The 21,595-nt window shown below is 34.1% G+C and overlaps 1 protein-coding gene across 3 annotated transcripts; it reads left to right on the top strand.

Annotated features, from left to right (window-relative positions):
- The first annotated feature begins 373 nt into the window (after positions 1-373).
- On the top strand, positions 374-19,710 carry LOC107083907 (immunoglobulin-like and fibronectin type III domain-containing protein 1). Of its 3 annotated transcripts, none has more exons than XM_015373456.1 (29): positions 374-509; positions 2,324-2,404; positions 2,663-2,722; positions 3,764-3,886; positions 4,090-4,229; positions 4,313-4,412; positions 6,246-6,288; positions 6,393-6,564; positions 7,448-7,646; positions 7,808-8,080; positions 8,177-8,551; positions 8,721-8,855; positions 9,025-9,162; positions 9,430-9,504; positions 9,618-9,731; positions 10,220-10,339; positions 10,791-10,907; positions 12,758-12,882; positions 13,002-13,143; positions 13,219-13,512; positions 14,288-14,584; positions 14,773-14,952; positions 15,055-15,183; positions 15,295-15,603; positions 15,717-15,802; positions 17,255-17,447; positions 17,529-17,825; positions 17,903-18,229; positions 19,646-19,710. In XM_015373456.1, exons 2-29 carry the CDS (start codon positions 2,356-2,358, stop codon positions 19,648-19,650), a joined length of 4,617 nt encoding a protein of 1,538 aa, XP_015228942.1. In that variant the 5' UTR covers positions 374-509; positions 2,324-2,355; the 3' UTR covers positions 19,651-19,710. The 3 variants fall into 3 exon arrangements, with proteins under 3 accessions (XP_015228942.1, XP_015228941.1, XP_015228943.1); XM_015373455.1 differs by having other exon boundaries at positions 19,643-19,710; XM_015373457.1 differs by lacking the exons at positions 9,025-9,162; positions 9,430-9,504 and having other exon boundaries at positions 19,643-19,710.
- The last annotated feature ends 1,885 nt before the right edge of the window (positions 19,711-21,595 follow it).

Here is a 21,595-nt window from a genome sequence, read left to right as displayed (position 1 = left end):
CAAAATGACAAGCAATTTTTGATGCCTTTAAACCATTTAGTAAAAACTGGTTAAAACCACTAGTTTAGTTTAACAAAACTTGTGGACATGAACAACCTTGGAGTGACTTTGTCACAAACATGCATTTAGTTAAATCTAAAATAATCAGTAAAAGAATTGCAGCTGTCCTCTAAATGATCAGGTCTTTCAATAATTACTACAGGACATATAGCACCCCCCACCCACACACACACACACACAGACACACACTTTTCCACATGGTAATCATTTTTCCCACCCCAAGACCCCCCTTATTCAGTCTCACCCCAACCCTCACCCACATCACCCATCATAATATAACCCAACCATGCTCAGTTTTGAACAGTCAAACAGAGTGGATGCTTCCAAGCAGCCAGTCCAAAAAACATCTACCAGTCCTTTTGTCATTTAGTCAAACATTCAATAAGAGGGAGGACATTTACAACACAACAATCAACCGGTTGACGGTGTTAGAACACAACTGAAGACAGGTGAGCAACTCTTTTCTTTGTATATATGACTTAGGTATTCTTATATCTGAGAGGATCACATTAAAGACATTGATAAGCTTTACTCAATGCATGGCTCAAGAATTATACATTTTTTTCTTAAAAATAGACTTTGGCTATTTCACCCTGTTCAGTTAAATATAGAAAGATCTAAAAAATAAAAAATAAAAAAGTACTAAAATGAGAATATATATTCTGTAATTATTTAATTTACTCATATTACTAAGTACTTCAATATATCAACCAACTAATGAAAATGACAAGTAATTCCAAAACCAGAGTACTCTAAAAGTTATTTTCTGATCTGCTGTTAGATTAGATTATTTTCCGCATTAATATTTTGTATAAACTCACAAGACTCATAGTGTGAACATTTTTTTTTGTCACTTGCTAAATCAGATATTTCCTTGTAAAGTTAAGTCTACCATGTAATTCCTACAAGTAAGATTCAGATAAATTATATCAGAAACAAACAAAACAAAAAAGTATACACATACTGCAGAACAATACACCAACAGGTTAACTTCATCTTTTTAAATAAAAAAAGCAACACAAACAGATTCTAAATTGACCTATTTAACTCTTTGTAGTGCAGTATTTGTTGGGAATGATACGGTGAGTTCAATGAGTTTAAATTGGCATCCCAATAGTAGTTTCAGTCTGTTTAGTGGGAGTCTTACTGCAGCATATGAACAAACATGGCATATATTACTCAGTGCTCAAAGTGAGAGAGGTCACAGAGAGATTTTAAAGCAAGAAATAATGTCATTTTATTGCAACAGATATTATTATTATATTATATTATATTATTATTTTATCGGTCACTATCATGCATCCTAATTGATAGGGAATAGGGCTGCAACTAACGTTTATTTAGCAAATCAATTATTCTCTCAATTACTTTTTCAATTAATTGAGTAATAATCAGATAGCCAAAGTTCCATAAAGAAAATTTTTAACAAAATTAAACCAGGTGAGACTAAAACATTTCCACTTGAGGAGTTCTGGATAGAGCATATGTTTACATATTCTTTTACAATTTTGAAATTACTGCTGTGCTAAATGGGTTGATTTGTCAGCTAAAAGCTTATCTTACAGTCTCTATACTCCAGTTAACGATTAATAGATTACTAAATTAGATGATGATTATTTCAATAATCGTTTAATCACAATTAATCCGATAAATTGTTTCAGCCCTAATTGGGACTCACATAAAGGTTAGTTTAGGAAAGTCAAAATCCTAAAAGTAGAGAAGTATGAAGTGGATGAGGATAATGGCAAAAAAGCGCCGTTCTTTTCCTTTTCAGCACAATGGAGATTGCATCAATCTATCAATACACAGTTAGGTCATGGATGTTCCAGAGAAATGGTTGAGGTGCAAGGGGATATGGATTTTTACTTTCATAAATCTTAGATTGTTGAAAGGCTCAATGAAGCAGAGACACCAGGTAAACTTTCATCTAAGGCACTCTGCTGCAAAACTCTTTGTGCAACTATGGACTGGAGAGTCAGCACTTTAGAAGATGATTTAAAATATGTCCAAATTCTCTTTAAAAAGTAAAGAGGGTACTTTGTTGCTGTAGTAATGCGCTGCAGTGTAAATACTTTGTATATAATTATGAGCAAATATAGCAGTTAACAATCAAACAGAAAAGTGAGATTTGGAATAATAAGCAAAGTAAAGATTATAACCTAAACCTCAACTCTTATTGCCTTAATTTTATTTTATTTTTTCATCACTTGACTTATCTCTATTTTTATTATGTCTAATAACACATATCTCTTTCTGTTTACAGATCAACTCTTGCTTTTTACAACTTTTCCCAAGATGTGGGCAAGGGGGAAGAAGTCAGGCCAGTTAGCCACCAGACCATCATGTAGAGTATTTCCCTTTAATTCATGTAAAATTCTCCCAGTTTCTTCCAATGAATCTCCAACACACACTGCCAAATGCAAGGAACCATGGAAATAGTGTCAAATAAAGTTTGCAAAGAGACTGCTTTGACACTGCCATGTGTTCAAACAAACACACAGATTACAGAAAAAGTGATGTCGAACAAAAACAGCGTGTTACCACACAATTGTGATGATATGATGTGGTCTATAGTTATTTATTTTTTGTTTATTTAATTCAGGTTTCTCCATAGTTCATCAGTACATTCAGCGTTTTAATGAGGTGTCTGGCAATAAGTCAGGTAAGATGAATTATCTCTTAAATGTTGCATGCTTATAATCTTGGTTTTAATAAACTAACATTTTGACGCACAATAATTGTACAAAATTCAATGCTTCTTATAGAGAGCAATGATAGAAATTAAAATGTATTGATCTCACAATGGAGATATTAACTCTCTGCATTTAACCCATCCCCTTAGGGAGCACTGGGCTGCCATTGTATGGCGCCCAGGGAAGGTTAAGGGTCTTGCTTAGAGACCAAGAAAGCAGGCTGTAGGGATCAAACCGGGTACTTGCAACCTTCTCAGAGCAAAAGAGCACTGCTCTGACCTCTAGGCCAAACACCTATTTTTTTAAGTGTCGAAGTAGTGATATGAAAGAGTAAATATATATATTTATTTCTCTTGCCATCTCCAATCCGCTGTTGTTTTTTATGACAAGGAAAGATCTGATAAGTCTATATCCTCTAACAGATGTTTACAACACTCACTTAATGTAAAACATATCACCTATACATAAATCCCCAGTCCTGTACACGTGAAAATCCAAATTCTTTATGTTTTTACTTTTTTTCAAGTTTGGTCTAGGGTGTCAATACTGTAAAAGCAATGCTGACAAAGTGATTCTGATTGTAAGAATTTTGCTGACTGAATAGATTAGCAATACTATTTCTTCTTGCTGCCTCACAAATAGGATAGATTGTGGCCTTGGGAAAACTAAAAAGAATAAATCTTTACAGGTTGGAAGTCTTTTAGAATAGAATTTTAATATCATGCTTAATTTTTCATTATAAAATACATTTAATTTTATTGTTGCAATAAATGTGTAAGTACAACTACTACTGAATTGTACAATATTCAGTGGACGCAGTCATTAGTAACATGTCTTCTGCCATCTACTGGCAGTAAATGCAAACTCTGTTCCCAGATCTCCCATTTGCTGCCAAAGCAGAAGCAAAGCAAATAAGAAAGCACAATTGGTCTGTTCATATGAAAATGAAGGAGACAAAGAGACGATTATTGATTAAATAATTCTCTTAATATTCTCTTAACTCCACTTAGCTGTAATCCGCAGAAGATCCAAGACCCCAGGGGTGATGATCACACAGTATACATCAACTTTGCCTGAGGGTAAAAGCACCCCAGACTTCCGCTGTAAACCCATGCCAGTTACGGTCAAGGAAGGTTTGTTTTTTAATTTAATAAAAAACAATTAAATAAATGTCTTTAAGCTGCTTTTCATTCACATCTAACAAAGACATTCCAACAAAATAAAAAAGAACTACAACATATATGAATTAATGTCTTGTATTAATACCCTATTATGACCTAAAACACAGTTGTATTTAAACCAGAACAATAAAATATTCTCCTAAAATTTCCATTAGGAGAATTAGCTGTTTTCAAGGCTGTGGTGACAGGGGAGCCGAAGCCAGAGGTTTCATGGAGAAGAGCTAAAGGACCTTTAGCAGACAAGGAGAGGTTCCAAAGGAGATATGATGAATCAACAGGGGAACACATATTAGAGGTAAGCAGCTGAATTTTTTTTGGAATGCACACTTTGATAAAATACTAAAAAAAAAGCTCTAAAGTAGGAATATGCATTTTCAGATTCACAAAGTATCTGCAGTGGAGGCCGATACGTACAAATGTTATGCTGTGAATGAATGCGGCAAAGCTGTCTGCACCACAACGTTAAACGTGTTTGATGGTAAGAACTATTCAAGATTATATTCTTAATTGTAAACTGCTTTATGTGGGCAATTAAGTGTATATATATATATATATATATATATATATATATATATATATATATATATATATATATATATATATATATATATATATATATATATATACATTTGCACTACTGTATAAACAGAATAACTACAGTATGAATATCTTTAGGCATGAGCCAAAGTATTATATCCTGTATGACTGTACAAAATACTTGAGAAGGGTAACAAATCATTTACAAGACAGTAATTAATTTCTCTTTTGCTATCTTACCAATCAAGCCCCAAAACAAAAGTTATTCACCATACAGCTAAAAAAACTGCTTGAATATCTGTTAATTCACCAACAGTTATGTGAGATATTATTTATCTCCCATTTTGGTTCATGAAAAACACCAAAATATTATCTTTGTCTAAATCTTTGTCTAAAATCCAGACAAAGATAATCTGACTAAGCAAAAAAGCAGTATTCAATTAGTTGTTTTATGTAGAGTTTTGCAATGTAATCAATTTAAAAGTTATCCAAGCTAAATATATTAAGACCATTTGGCTCTTAAAACTATATACTTCTTGTAGTGTCTTGGTGCACAGATCACAATTAGTCTTTGACATTCCCACGAAAAAGTTTTCTTTTGCATGATTAAGTCATAGTGGAGGGTCTACACAATTGATAAAAAAAAATAAAAAATAAATAAAAAATAGTTAGACCACTTAATGTTGTGAGAGTGCAGAATTTCCAGTTCTCTTAGGGGTCCTAATCCTAGAAGTTACAGATCTAGCCCTATTAGCGGTTAAAGTTAATCACGATTGGTTTAACTTAGCCAAATGAGGCCTATAATTGGTTCTTTCATGACCTCCTTGAACAGATCATCCCCAATATGGGTTGGGACTCCTGCTTGGGTCACAAGAAACCAAAAGGGGGTTCAAGAGATGGTTTTCATTATCATTGTGAATGTGATGTAATCCCTAAGGTACATTTAGGATGTCCCATGAAAGAAATTTACTATGAAAGAAGTAGATCTAACAATTATTTATGAATTTTAATACTTGTTTTTAAGTTGTAAATATACAGCTACATTGTAAAATATGTAATCAGTAAATAAAGTAAATTATAAAGTAAATAGTTAAAAAATACATTTCAATATTTATTAAAAATTAATGTAACTGCTTTATTTTATATGTATGAGTAAATATAGACTAAAGTAATCTTAATATTTTTATGGGATCACTAGTATGTTGCATTGTCCTTTTTGGAGTTACGGGCTGCAATGATTGGGAACCCTGTCCTGGACGAGCCATCGGTGAGCTCCTAGAATAATTAGAGAAGACAAACAGTTCTCAAAGTATCACCATAGTTACAAAACATGTTACTTTCAGTTTAATGTACACCCTTTCTAAGCAAATACTCATCAGTAAATTTATATATCACATTTTTTTATTTTTTATTTTATTTACATCAAGACATGAGGTGCGCAATTTTTAGCCTACTTTATTCTGCCTGACGGTTTTCATTTATGTAAATTTCTCTCTATACAGTACCAGAGGGCAGGAATCTACCCAGTGTGTGAATAGGGAAATGACACTCAGTAGAAATGTTTTTACCCACGGTTAACTCATATCAAAAATATAAATTTGAAAAAATATATATATATTTAATATCTATTTCTGATATTAAAGGTTGTGTGATGATTTGAAATAATCAGTGTGGTAATAAAAGTAAAAACTTTACATTTTGTACAGTAGAAGATGAAATACTTTATAATACACAGTGTAAAAAAGTGACAAGCAGTAGTTCTTTTTCATTATAGTCTCAACAAATCCTGAAGATTTCAGAAAACTGCTAAAGAAAAGGTAAGCATCCCAAGCAACTCAATACAAGCATGTTTGGTCTGAAATGGTATTATAAAGCGCATTTATTATAATACATGACATTTAGTATTTGCCCAATATTACAGTAAAGCACAGACACCAGGTGGTGAGAATGATGAAACTTTCTGGGATGTAATGCTAAATGCAGATAAAAGAGACTATGAAAGCATCTGTTCTGAATACGGTGTTGTGGATTTAAACATGATCCTGAAGAAGCTTGAAGAGAAGAGGAAAAAGAAGGAAAAAGACAAACAGAAGGTATGCAAGCTGATATTTTCCTTCCCACATTTTTCTTTTAGAAATGTATTCATTCAGTAACATGTAACAACATAAGTAACAGTAAAACTTTGTTTAAAATGAGCTTACTGTTATAATCACACTGCTTAAAAAATATAACTTTGGTGCTTTACATGCAAGCTTCTTTATGCCGTCACAGCTGCCGACTTTCAATTAAACTCACACAGGACGCAAGTTAAGCACCAGAAGAGATGACCCGATTTGGATGTAATTTGGTTCCCAGACACAACCAAAGAACAGCATATACTGTATCAATGGTTGACAGAGTAGCTCCCTAGTGAGTGGTTAGCACATAAAAGAAAATCAGTGCTCTCCCCCTGGAAGAGATCTAAAAGGCTCACTACTGCAGCAGAGCGTGTAGGTTTATTAAAAGCAAGAAAGACACGCCCCTTTACACCATCTGTTTCTATTTATGATTTGTGGACAATCTGTGTTCCTTTCTGTAACTCCGAACTATAAAACAGTATCCAACTTACCATAATTATTTTAATTAATTTAACAAATTCTGGTAAAACCTATTTTTAAACATTTGAAATTATATAAATTTTTGACAACCTTTTTAATATATATTTTTAGTTAGTTTCAATGTATTATTTCATTTATCATAATTTTGCATTAAAAATGTTGAAGCTGTAATAATATTTCAAAATGCAATTTAACATCGGTGTGACCATTGAATCAGTACTATCCAAATCCATGGCAGCGTTTCTCTGACTGCTGTCCCATTCATAATGTTTTTTTTTTTCTTTTAAGTCAGAACACATGCTTCACAGAAGTATTTGCTTGACTGAAGTTGGGATTTTAGCTCAAATATTTGGCAAAATCCTCTGTGCCTCTGTTGCAGGATATTATGAATTCCTGGGACAGTGTTCCAGAAGAACAGTGTAATCAGAGTTTTGGGACGAAAAGCTGCATCAAAATTGAAGGCCTGGTACAAAGTGACACAGGAATATATATAGGTGACCCTGAGGAGGCTAACCGCCACAACACACAGCTAAATCACGCCAGTCCTAAAAAAGACATTTTACTTACAGGGTTCAAATGTAAGTTACAAATTAAATTCGGTTTAAGACCTCTTTAAAAATTGCACTTTCTGTTTTCTTTACGCAGTCATATTGAAAGTATACCAATAATTGTAGGTATTACGCGTAACACTTTTAATAAAAGGGGTTATCATCTTTTGTATGTGCCATTTGCCTTCTAGTGTCCAATGTGGATTTTATGATAAAAATTCAAGAGATTAAAGCTGAAGAAAATGATGATGCTCTCTTCGAGTGTGTGCTAACGCACCCTCTACCCAAAATCACTTGGATAAAAAAAGGCATTGTTCTGGAAGATGGGGAGAAATACAGTATAACTGTATCTGACAACAAGCTCATTCATCGGCTCCTCATCAGGAACTGCACTAAACTGGACAAGGGAATCTATTCTGCTATTGCAGGAATTATATCCTGTAGTGCATGGCTGGTGGTGGAAGGTATGCTATAATTATATAATAAAAGCCACAGTGCTGGGGTAAGCAATTGTTAAAAAGATGTATTTTTTGTTGTTGTTGTGCCTCATATGCTTGAAGATCAGCACAACCCTGCAGATGGTGGTACGAAATTAATCCATAAAACCGCAAAAGCTGCTGGAGCTCAGAGCGACTTGGAAAAAGTGGCTAAAGAACAGCAGATGAAAATTCAAGAGGAAATGGAGAAGATTTTAAAAGCTGTGAAAGGAAAATACTCAGAAACAGAAAAACTGAGAGAGGATATTTTACCCCATGTTGGGCACCGTGGTGAAAGTGAAAAAACTGGTAAAACGCAGAAGGCTAACTCAAAAGATAACACTTTAACAGCAATGGAGTATTCTGGGCATGAAACAGGAGCAGAACAACCACTCAGAACAGGCGACCTAAAGAAGAAATTCCACAACAAAGATCAAGTTGTTTGTAACATAATTCCAGGTAAAGGCTATATTTGACACAACAACTCTAGTTCCCCAATCTGCTAAAAATGAATGTTATTATTATAGATGTTGTTGAAGATTTTTCCACTTTGCTGGAATCAATTCATTGATATTTAGCTATTAAATTCTTTAATATAGATGTTGTTTTTTTTTCCTTATTTTTAAAGAAAGGAAAAATACCAAAGATGATGCTGAATCAACATTTGGAGATTTTGATGTGATAGAGACAGGAGAGCAACTGAGAGAAGGGGACCTAATAAAGAAAGAACAGAGTGGTCAAGTTGGTTTCAATACAATGACAGGTAAGATCCTATAAATCCAGTTCCACAGCTGGCTAAAATGAGTGTTACAAAGGATCTTTAGGCTAAAACAAATAATTGTTGCTTTTTTCCCTCTTTGCTAAACTGTGAACTGTTACACATTTTTAGCTTTTAGACAGTTAAGATAATTTGGGTTTTTTTCTATTCAAAGAGAGAAAAAACACCAGAGGTGCCACCATAACAACCTCTACCGATTATGGTATGACAGAAGTAGAAGAAAAAGTGAGAGATGATAATCTAATCAAGAAAATACACCACAAAGATCAAGTCGGTTCTAACACAGAAACAGGTCAGGTTTGTTTTAAATCAACTTCCTTAACCTATTGAGTTTTTAAAATTATTTAATTCATGAATATTTAGCTATCTGATGTTTAAAGTTAGACCATTTACTCTATATATTCATTTAAATTACTGAGAAAGGGTTTCAGAAACATTTTGTTTCTTCTTTTTTTTATCTGCATAAAAAAAGAGCCTTTCATTTTGGAGTATCAGTAACTATAACTTTAATAGCACTGATTTCAGAGCTAAGCTGTCTCTCATATTTAATTATTGCTAGATTCTAATAAAGGGGAACCTCAACAAGATCAAGAGGCAGAGAGTGAAGTAATCGGTGACAAACATCTCAGAGAAAGTAAAACTGCTCCCTTAATGACATGTGAAAATAGTTCAACTTTGTTCTCTCCATTGTTTATTTTTATATTCAGAAATATACTATGGGTTTGTGTTTGTCTGCAAATTATATAGATCAATGTGATGATGTCGAACAACAGAGTCAATTCAGAGGAAAAAGTAGTTTGGATAAGGAAGCAAGAACTCAGAGGAAAACAAAGAATGTCCACTGGAAAGAAGCGACATCAGGTATCAAATGGATTCTGATCTTATAAAATCGTCTGTAATTTAAAATAACAAAACTACGATTTGAAAAGGGTTATGAGCTGCCATACAGTAGTGTTGCAACAGCTGTCAAAATTCCACCTGATGGTAATCAAACAATTCTCCATAAGCTTCAGATTTAATGCCTATTGAACTCTGTACAGTTCCACTAGAGATGTTTCATTCTCAACTTTGCAGTAAAACTGACTTACTGACTTACATTGCAATAAAAGAAAAACACAAGTGAATGTTTGCAAGGAAAATAAACTATCAAAGGAGTAAGGAAAAACTTTAGAAGCAATTTCATCTTAGATAGCAAATAAAACTTTTAGCTTCCATTCTTGTAAAAGGTCATTATCCCAGTCAATTTCACAGTTTATTTACAAATGATTGTTGGGCATATTTTGCAATCAAGCAGAACTGCAATTCTTTTGCATTTTCAAAATATTTTAAGAATACTATCTTTCTCACAGATAATGGACAACAAAGTGGTGATGAACTAAATAACACTAATGAGAACGAAGGCTCTGCTGACCAAGGAAAACGGCAACACGTTTTAAAGGAAATCACAACAGAGAAAAATTCTGTCAATGGTATTATATCATAAATTCCTAATACTGCATGAAATTGTTGTTTTGATTAAAGGCAACATTAGAGATTATATGGTCAGAGCAGTACTACACACCTCAATATCTCTCAATATTTAATGAGTAAACAAATAATTTAATTGCCCAGGTTTATTCACATTAAGACAAGATATTTGGCAGTTTTGAGGCAGAGGAGAGTGTAAGGAGAGAGCAATGTACCTCCAGTAGCAATATCTACTTTTTACCGTCTATTTACTATACCTCAAATTACTGCAGTGGGTTAAAAAATGAAACATTAAAACAGAAGGAAGGATTTTAGTTCAGTTAGAATTATGATACTTAAATTCTACCCACCGTTGTTGGCAGATATGTGGAGCTACATCATGGCGACTTTAAGATGCAACTGCTTGAATAGATTAAAAACCATGACAATAATATATATTTTTGTATTCAAAAGGGAAGTTTGTGTTTTCTGAAGACCATGGTGAATGTGAAGAGGATGAAAACATGAGCAGCGCTTTCAACCACCCACGACGTAAAAGACAAGTCCCTCTGATTACAGATTCCCTGATTGGTGAGTAATCATTTAGTTACAGCAAATTATGTTTCTATAATACTGGATTTTTCTTAGGGAGCATTTATCAGCCAACTTTCAACTGTGGTTCATTCATCTTTTACACTGAGGTTAGTTATTTAATAACATTACCACCAAATGTAATTAAAATTTCCTTACTGTAGAGCGATTTTAAAGATTGCTACAGTCACAGATATATTTCAACACAATTTTAAGAATTGTGTAAATTTTTTACATACAAATTCCTCATTTATAATTTCAACACAAACCTATTAAACAAACCTTCCATGATCCCCATTCATTAATTTAATATGGCTTTTATAAGTAAATTACGTAAAGGGCAGATTTATGTTTTTTAATTAATAAGTGATCCCTGATCAAATGAATACTAATGAGTGTATTTATTTCAAATTCATAAAGTTTATTTTGGTTAAATTGCATAATATTCTGGTTCATTTTATTCAATTCAAAGAATAATTGCAATGTATTTGAAATAAATACACTAATTTGTATTAATTTTGAGTAAGTTTACTTTATTAATACTTAATACATAAACCTGATAATTATTTATTTCAAATAAATAAGCTTTGTCATATAAACTAATATGGTAAGGTTTATTTAACAGGTGTGTGTTAAAATTATCTAAAAATGGGAATTTGCAATGTAATAGATTTACATGAATCTTACAATGTGTGGTCATATACCCTTTTTTACCGTACATGGATGAACAAATTGAAGACTCCACAAGACCTTTATGTAATGACTCCACTTTACACTTAAAGGTGTTATGACATTGGAATATTTTAGATATTTTATGTGCTGTGAGTTAAAAGACAACTTTCATTGAATGGAAATATTTTTTCCTGAAATATCCATATTGTATACTGTTGATTGCCTTGAAATAAAGGGGAGACTATTTAAAGGAGCACTGATCTCAAAGAACAACATATATACTAGTTTCTATTCCTCAGAATGTATTATAATCCATACTCTCTGACAAAGAAAAACATACATTACACAAAGAGCAGTAGAAAAAACGATGCAGCACATATAAGCAGTTACAAATAATCAAACTGTAGTTTTTGTTTTTTAAAGTTTCAGGAAAAAAAAAATCTGTACCATCTGGGGTCTATGTTTGCAATGAATGTGAAGCAAAGATATATACAAATGTTATGCTTGTTTATTTAAGTCATATAGCCTTATACTGACCAATGCAGAGTAGCTCTTGTTAGCTGTACCTACTAGTCATTTCAGTTTGCCTACTTTATAGATACCCACTTCACCAGATGATAAATGTCCCACCATGTAAGAGGTGTAATGTTGAAGTCATAGTGGAGGATACTCTTTTTTTCTGATGGATCATCAAAATAAGTGATCCCCCTAATTGATATCGTTCTGGTAGTATGTTTACACAATGCCGTGCTACGTGCTCGTCCCCATTTTCACTTATCGGTGGTAAGTCTGACATAGTGGAAAAATTTCACATATTCTTTTGGAAAGTAAGCTTGTGTGAACCATGCAAACAGTAACTTTTAAGCAGAGCGTTCAAGAGGAAAAATGGGCTTGTGCGTTCTTGCACACGTGTTCAATAGGCGGGCCCTCTTGGGTACAGGAATGTGCATATGCAACTCTTCTTTTTAAATGAAGAGGGTGGGTCATTTCAGATATTCGCGAAAACCTCCACTGTACTTTTACATATATGCACTTAACCAGTCAGTACTAATGATGATGTTATGTATGGTTGGCGAATGGCTTTAAAGAAATTTAAATGAAAATATGATTGAATTTTCTTGTTATGAAATGTACAGTATAACTAAGCTAAACTTTTGGCTTTTTCTTGATTTCCCTAGATCCAGGCGTTCACTTCATCCAGGGTTTGTCAGATATCGATGCAATTATCCATGAGAGTGCTGAGTTAACATGCAAGCTCAGCCGTGATGACTGTGAAGGAGTCTGGTTTAGAGATGGGAAAAAGGTTTTTCCTTCTAAATGCTTTAGAATAGTAGCACATTTGACATTGCAGTGTTTCTCGCTTTAATAACTTTCAATTGCTATGTTTGAGATATTTTATCTTTTTGGTTTTAATCTTAACAGATATACCCAGATGATAATATTTCTATCACTATGAATGGATCCATCCATAAATTAGTAATAATGCAGTGCAGTGTGGAGCACTCTGGGAAATATCGCTTTGAAGCAGATGGTCGTAAGACAGAGGCAATGATTAACATCAGAGGTTTGATTGATTGTCAATAAAAAAAATAATAATGTCAAAACTCTGAAATCAATCTAATAGGACTGATATTTTTAGATCCTCCGAGGTTTGACCCAGAAGACCTCAGTGCCTTCACCAGGCCTTTGACACTTAAAGTGGGACACAACGCCATCTTCAAACTGCAGTTCATTGGCCACAAACCTATTAAAGTTCAGTGGTACAGAGACGGCGATGAGCTGCAAGATGACAACAGTGTAAGAATTGAAAAATCTGCAAGTCACAGTCGCTTGCTCCTTATTAGATGCCAGAGAAGGGACACTGGAGAGATCAAGATAAAGATAAGGAACGACCACGGCTTTACGGAAGCAGTATCACAGCTTATTGTTCTTGGTGAGTAACTTACAACAATGCAGAAAGCAATAAACATAATGGTATCAAAAATCACACAGCTAGTAGTAAAGGTTGTATTTAAGTCTATCCCCTTACAAAACAAAAACACAAATCTTACAGCATTAAGTGAAAGGCTGCTTTGACTGAAAAAAACAACTCATAAGATTTGCTTAAAAAATATATTGTAAGTGCGATGGACATATTTAAGACCCATCTCAACCCCACCTTTTTAGGCCGCTAAATTATTACTAAATCCTAACTATCACCTTACTAATAAAAGTTAAAGCATAATCATGGTATATTCTTATTAAGAAAAAGAGATGCATTATGAAAAAAAAAAAATTATAAAAAAGAACAATAATTAAGGTATTTATGTCTAAATACATATTAAGGTATTAATAAAACTCCAATAAAACAATATAGAACTAAAAAACATGTTTTCTTCTAAATAGAAGCCATTTAAAGATGATCTGGACAAGCTATTAAAAAGGGCCTTTGTTTTAATCAGTCAAAAAGTTGAAAGTAAGATTTCTAAAATTCTAACTGGACCAAAGTTTTAGTTTAAAAAACTAGATTAATACTAGATTCTGGTACTTCTTGGAGTAAACATATGACACTGTTTCCTTAAATTCTGAATATATATTTAGATAAATATAGAGATGAAAGTGTGGATGTGGCTACGAAAAACACTAGATTTTTTTTATACCATTATAAAAAAAATACCATTGTAACTAGTCAATATACTTCAAGCTTCATAAAGTATTTAATGTTTTAGACAAGCCATCCGCCCCCATGGGTCCAGCAGAGGTCACTGAGAGTTCAGCATCATGCATTGAATTTAAGTGGCGGCCTCCAAAGGATGACGGCGGGTCACCTGTGACTAACTATATACTGGAGCGTCAGCAAGTGGGACGAAACACCTGGAAGAAAATTGGTGAAATCCCAGGCGTGCCCATCTACCGGGACACAGATGTTGATCGTGGACGGAAGTACTGTTACCGCATCTGGGCAGTAACTTCAGAGGGAATAAGTGAAGTGATGGAAACTGACGAAATGCAAGCTGGCAGAGTTGGTAAGCTAAAACAATGTTAGAACAATTTGTGGAATGTGTTTATTTGTAAAAAAAAAAAAAAAAAAATCAGAAACTAAATTTAAGAGATGAATCCAGAGTTAGATATAGCTAATTTTGCAAGTTTCTATTATGAATAAATGTGGATTGAGTAACATGAAGGGAAATATTTTTTGTTTTGCATTGTTCAGCTTTTCCAGGCCCTCCAGCTCCCCCAAAGGTGGTCAGTGCATTTAATGAATGTATCAAACTTTCCTGGTCTTCACCAGCTATTACTGGAGGGTCACGTCTTTTGGGCTATATTTTAGAAAAACGCAAACAAGGAAGTAATCTTTGGACTGTTGTGAATGCACCAGATGAGATAATAAAAGGTATTTGCTGTATGGATACCTACTTACAGTATATGCAAATAGCATGAGAATATAAGTACATTTGTATTTGTTTTTTTTGTGTGTGCTTTAAATGGCTTGTAGAGAAAAAGTATGCAGTGAGGGATGTTGTGGAAGGTATGGCATATGAGTTCAGAGTTTGTGCCATAAACCTCTCAGGAGCTGGTGAATTTAGCAACGCATCAGAATTTGTTTTTGCGCGGGACCCTAAAAGTACGTATTACAAATATTTTGTTAAAAAATATGTATGGTGAGAAATTATTGTTGAAGTTACTGATCATAATAAGCCTGTATTAATTAAAACATTTTTTTGTATTCGTATAGAGCCTCCTGGTAAAGTTATAGGCCTGAAGGTGACAGAAACATCTTACACCAACATGGTTGTGACTTGGACCAAACCTGAGGATAAACCAGGCATACAGGATGAAGCTAAAGGATATTTTGTGGAGATTCGTCAGGCAGATCGCATTGAATGGTCCCGTTGTAACAGCACCCCTATTATTATGACTTCATTTAATGTGAAAGGCCTTAGGTCTATGGAAATGTACTGGGTGAGAGTCATTGCAGTAAATGATGGGGGAGAAAGCATACCCGAGGAGCTGCCAAATTATATTCTTGCAATGCCTTTGCCTGGTATGTCATCAAATAATTATAACTTTACATTTTACTGTTATGATGCACTTAAATCTAGCCTTCCATGTTTACCTTGAATTAAACTAAAACCGATTTTGTTGTCCCTAATAAAGTAAGGCCAAGGTTCACAAACAACAAGATGAAGAGTTTCATGGTTGTGAGGGCAGGGAACTCTGTACGAATAACAGTAAGCTTTGAGGTAAGATTTACTCTAGTCATTGGTAAGGATTTTTTTTTATTTTTTTAATAAAATTTACTTTATTTATTGTTTCATGTTACAACCAAAAACTTTAAAGTATTCTATGAGGTTTTAGCAGGGCTGATGCCTTAATAGAATTGTCTCTTTAAAATGCTTTTTCTCACACATGTTTTGATTTGGCACAATATGGATACATTGAACTGAATTAAAAAAGAAACACTGTGCTGTATTCCTACTGGCTTACATCACAAACTAATACTATGTTTTTTTAAGATATTGTGCACAGAGAGATACAATATCCTGGATTGCTTCCAGTTCTGTAAAAAATAAAAATTTTTACTCACTGAGTTATTCTGAATTAAAATCACATGTGTGAGTCTGAAGATATGTGATGCAGACAGAGTGACAACCATCTTATGGGCTTTCTGTTAGCTTTAATTTCCCATAATTTTTACATCTGTTCAGCTATTTAGCTGTATCAGAACTATTATAACAGTTAGCCGTTTGTAATTGGAGATTTAAAAATATAATTCTTCTTTAGATGTTCTACTATCTTTCGCTGTTGGTGTGATATTATCAGGGTGATTGCAGTGTTTCTGTAAATGCTAAAACAGAAAATGTTTGTTCCATCAATTAAATTAATATTTCAAAATCTGGTCCTCAAATTTACAACTACCTAATTTTTCCGATGAGTTCCTTTTCCAACAAACCTGATTCAAAATATTGCCTTAGCACCCCAGCGCCCTTCAAGTGGTAAAGAAGCCCGTTTATATACCTGCCATTCATCTGACTCATTCATATAAGTCAGGTTTATAGAAGCAAGATGGCACCTAAAACATTCAGGACAAGAGTGTTTGAGGAGCAAAATTGGAAATCACTGGAGAAGTGGCTAACTTCTTTTGTGGAATGCAAGACTAGAACTTTCCCTGTACACAGACTTTCATACATGAGAGGTGTATCACAGCAGGCCCTCTAACGTTACAATTTGCCTTTAAGCTGCTTCTTTATCCCAGCAAGCCAGTCCAGGTTTACAGCCATTCCATGTCTTTGCTTTATGCTTGTCCAGTATTTCTCTCTGGATGGCGAATAGAAAAGTCATCTGATACCCAAAGTGTTGGATATTGTTTATAATCTACTGCTGCTTTAAAGTTCTCCAAAAATCTTATCTGTTGTGTTCTTTGACTTTGACATTGACATTGTATAACAGTTAATGGGGCTAATTACAAATGCATGCCACATCAGATATCAGATTTTAAACTGTAGAAACGAAATAGGAAAAAAGACGTTTTTTTTTTTCTCAATTTTTGTTGTTCTGTTTCATAAAAACGTCATAAATGTGTTTAAGTTTTTGGTTTTAATATGACAAGAGGGAAAAAGTTCAAGATAATAAATGAATTTGCAAGGGTATGTATGATCAGCCTTGTTTTATTTTTTGTTTTGTTTTTTAAATAGGCCTCCCCACGGCCAGAGATTACATGGTTAAAAGACAACGTGCCAGTGACAAAACGCGCTACAGTCAGTAACTCTGATGGCTCATCTCAGCTATTGATTCCCACCTCCGAACGCTCTGATACAGGCATCTACTCTGTCTTGGTGAAAAATATTGTTGGACAGGAAACCTTTCGTATGGAAGTAAGAGTAACAGGTAAAGCTATCATTGTTATCTGTAAGTTTTGGATCTCTTTAAATTGTCTTATGTTGGTGAAACTATGAATTGTGTTACTAGATGATCCAAAGCCTCCTGGACCAGTGGAACTAGAGGAGAATGTTCCTGGAACGGTGACTGTGATCTGGAAACCTTCTCTTGATGAGAAGCGTGATGATCGTCTCCATTACACAGTTTCCAAATTGGACTCCACTAAGCACACATGGACCACAGTGGCTGATAGGCTCTTCAATAACAGGTTCACAGTTTGCAACATTGTGCAAGGAAGGGAGTATCATTTTCGAGTTTACGCCAAAAATGACATGGGTACATCAGCACCCTCAGAATCCCCAATCTGGGGGACCGAAAAAAAGAAAGGTGTGTTCATGTATCCTATGTTATCTCAGTATACAAACTAGTTACATTTATTACAACACTGTCTCATGTCTTTGCAGAAAAAATTGTGATAACTAAACCAAAAACTAAGGACTATGACCTACGATGCACTCCTACCTTCATTGTACTTTTAAAGCCTCAAACTGCAACACTGGGCTATGAATGCTATATGAGCTGTGCAGTGAGGGGAAACCCTGCCCCTCGTATCACGTGGTATCGAAGCCACGTCAATATAAACACAGATACAAACTATTACATCTCCAACACCTGTGGCGTCTGCTCCTTGCTGATCCTTCATGTTAGTCCCAAAGATGTAGGCGAGTATACCGTTGTTGCAGAAAACAGCTTAGGACGAGCTGAATGCTCCACAGTGCTCAGTATTAAAGGTAAGACTAAAACAAGGCCGCTCTTACATTGGATATAAAAAGTGCAAATAGCCCTGTTAAAATGGCAAGTGCTTGTGAAGCTTTGTTAAGATCTTCCTCCTGTTTTGATCTGACCTGTTACCTGCAAAACTAAGTTGAGAACAAAATGAAATATTTTTTGCAAAGGTGGTGGAGTTGTTAGAAAAATGTTACATTAATATGCAAACCTTTTAATTAATGCTTTATTGATTTTAATGCAGTACTCCATTTGTTTTAAAAAATGCTCTGAACTTGGAGGCTATGTTCTTCCTCCAGCACTATCCCACATGAAGATTCTTACTGGAGTTAGGTCTGTTTAAAAATTGACTGGCTAGTCAATTTTTAAACTATATCCCTAAGAAAAAAACTATTCTTTTTTTTTTCTATCTATATCTGTACTTTGGTTTGGTATGACACTACAGATTAAATTTCTTTTTAACTTTTTAGATGAAACCTGAATGTTTTCTGCCACCTTAGCTGTTTTGTAATTCCTTTTAATTTCACGAGGCCATAGTTTTGACGGTCTCAGGACGCAGACTGCTCCCCCACTATACATCACAGTGCATGGTCTTATTTTAGGGATGAGCAGTTTTAAGCCAAGCAGTCCCTTTGGGATAGTGGCCACAAGGTATAACTGTTTTATTGTGAGACAATACACCTTTTTTACATGTGGTTTTTGTAGAATGAGTTTTTCAAAATGTTATGTTTTCTTTTCAGAAAAGGCCTCTTATAACTGTACCCTATAGCTCAGACATGAATAATATAACAAGACTTACCAAGAAATTCTGCTGCTAAATAAATTTCACCATAGGCTTTTTAGCAACCTCTATTACCAATTCTGTTTTTATGCTTTCATTAATTGTAGATGGACATACAGTTCTTGTGGATATTACTGTTGGTCCATATGTTTTCCTGATTGATAAAGAATACATTTAGTGTATTCCTAACTAATGCCTTGGTAAATGTTTTGAAAACGTATCCTCACCAATACCTTTGACAATAAGATATTCTAAATTTATTGAAAACTGCAGACCATGGCTTTTCTCCTGAGATATGACTGAGACCTCTTGGGAATAAACAACTGGAACAGCTTAAGTTCATTCCAAAACTTTAAATGAAGACGCGTCTTTACAGATCCAGCTTTAAGTGTAGTGGTTAAATATGAACTACCACATCCCCAGTTTTAAAAAAAAGTTCACATTTTTTGCAGCTACATTGTTTAAGGTTTTATTTTCCTACAATTTGTGTTTCTTTTTCCTTTGGATATCCCCCTCCCTTTGATATCACTGCATTGTATCATTTTTACAGGGCTCTGTAGGTGTTTTATACCTACTGTACATTCAAAGTTAAACTTACATGAGAATATTTTTCTAAATACCTTTGTGTTTTTTTCAGCAGAGTGAAGAAGCTGAAGACACCACTTTTCAAAGACCATCTGTCAAAAACAGGAAGATCAACAAGCATTTTCAATATTAAAATATTAGCTTATTCTTAAATAAAGATTTTCAAACAGAAATAGATTCAGTTCATTGTCTTTCATAATTTTATCTCAATGAATCTATTTTAAAGAAGAATTTGATGATATGTGTCTCCATTGACCTTTGTGCATCCTTAAGAGCTTTGTATCAGTTTAACATTGATATATCATTTAATGTTGGAAGTGCATTACAAACAGTCTATATTAAGTATGATAAGTTTTCCTAGAGGTATAAATTAAATATCAAATTATCTGATAAAGGAAAACCTCATAAAATAATATATTACTGTACTTCTGCATCTGATGCACCATCATATTCAGTAAATTGAAATAATATAAAATTATAAGTCAATTTATTTCAGTACTATTCTCAGTAAACTGAATAAAACAAGTGATAAAGATTGATTACATACAGACTGTTGCTTTGAAGGCATTAATTATGATGATTTACCAGCCCTTTGATGGACTGGTGACTTATAAAGGTTATACCCTGCCGTTAGCCCAAAGACTGCTGGAGAGAGACAGCGTGGAAGGATGGACGGAAGAACAGACAGACGGATGAATGGACGGACGGATGCATGGGTGGATAGCTTGATGGATATTAAAGCTGAATTAGGGAGTTTTTAGAAAACTGTGGACAGGGTCTGATAATTTTGATAAGCACTCTATCTGCCTTTTTCAGATAATTGACCTCTACAGATGCAGGCACCATGTTGGTTGGTAGTTGGCATCGTTTACCTTTTGATCTGCAACGGGTTCCACCGTTCATTGATATGACATGATTGTTAGATCAGCATTAAAAATACGAGTAAAAATTAGAAGATTTACAGAGATAGACTGAGCTAGGGTCCAGTTTTTGGTGAAGCTTACCAAGAACATAGATCCAGGAGTTAGCATATGCCATTTGCCTGATCTAAAACATTTATAAATTATAGCATGATGTCTGACGACACTGTCTAACTTCACTTGCACCGCTTCTCCTGTTAATATGGTAAAGCCCACTTCTCTCATTAAGCCACAAAAAACAAAAACAAAGAAACGGTCCGTTCCGGTGTTCTGTAAAAATTTGAATCAGGAAATTATCTATATACCAAACTGAACTGTTGTTCTCTACTTGGAAAAAAAGCTTTAGATTTAAAAATGGAAAAAAAGTATATTTTTTCTTATATTTATTATTTAAAAATTTAACGTATAAAATAGATGCATTCAAAACTAATTTTAAAAAATGGTAAATGGCCTGTACTTATATCGCGCTTTTTCAAGCCAAGAGACTTGACCAAAGCGCTTTACACTACATTCAGTCATTCACACACACACTCACACACTGATGGTGGCAAGCTAAATTGTAGCCACAGCTGCCCTGGGGCTCACTGACAAAAGCGTTAGTGTTAAATTATGTTTAAATTCTGTTTAAAGTACTAAAAATGTCTCCGGACCTTTACTAGTTGTTGATTTTCTTTATTCGGACCCCGCTGATTTTTGATTGGTTACCCCTGCCATATATGAGTACCACAGTTCATAACTGAAGACAACCAAATTCAAATAAAATTGGATTTAATTGATCTTTTGGCACAACTACTCAATCATTTGTATGTTTTTGGGTGCAGTTGTCCCATACATACACAGTAGTTGGACACAAGTTGGTAAATGAACAACATCCTGTAACAATTTGATCTAAAATGGTAACATCCTCACCTTCACGAGACAGTATATGAGAGATATTGTCATTGTAATTGTCAAGATCTTATATTTATGGCATGTTTCCCATCACTCTTTCCACATTATTCTCAGATGTGCTGTTTTCCTTCTTTCCTCCACATTTTTAGCATCCACCTACACATGTTTTTCATAAAAGCTGGGAGCTTAATCTC

Source organism: Cyprinodon variegatus, unplaced genomic scaffold (genome assembly GCF_000732505.1).
Source record: "Cyprinodon variegatus isolate N-32 unplaced genomic scaffold, C_variegatus-1.0 Scaffold87, whole genome shotgun sequence".
Taxonomy (NCBI): Eukaryota; Metazoa; Chordata; class Actinopteri; order Cyprinodontiformes; family Cyprinodontidae; genus Cyprinodon; species Cyprinodon variegatus.
The sequence above is the reverse complement of the archived record's forward strand: the minus strand, read 5'-3'. Positions and strand labels throughout refer to the sequence as shown.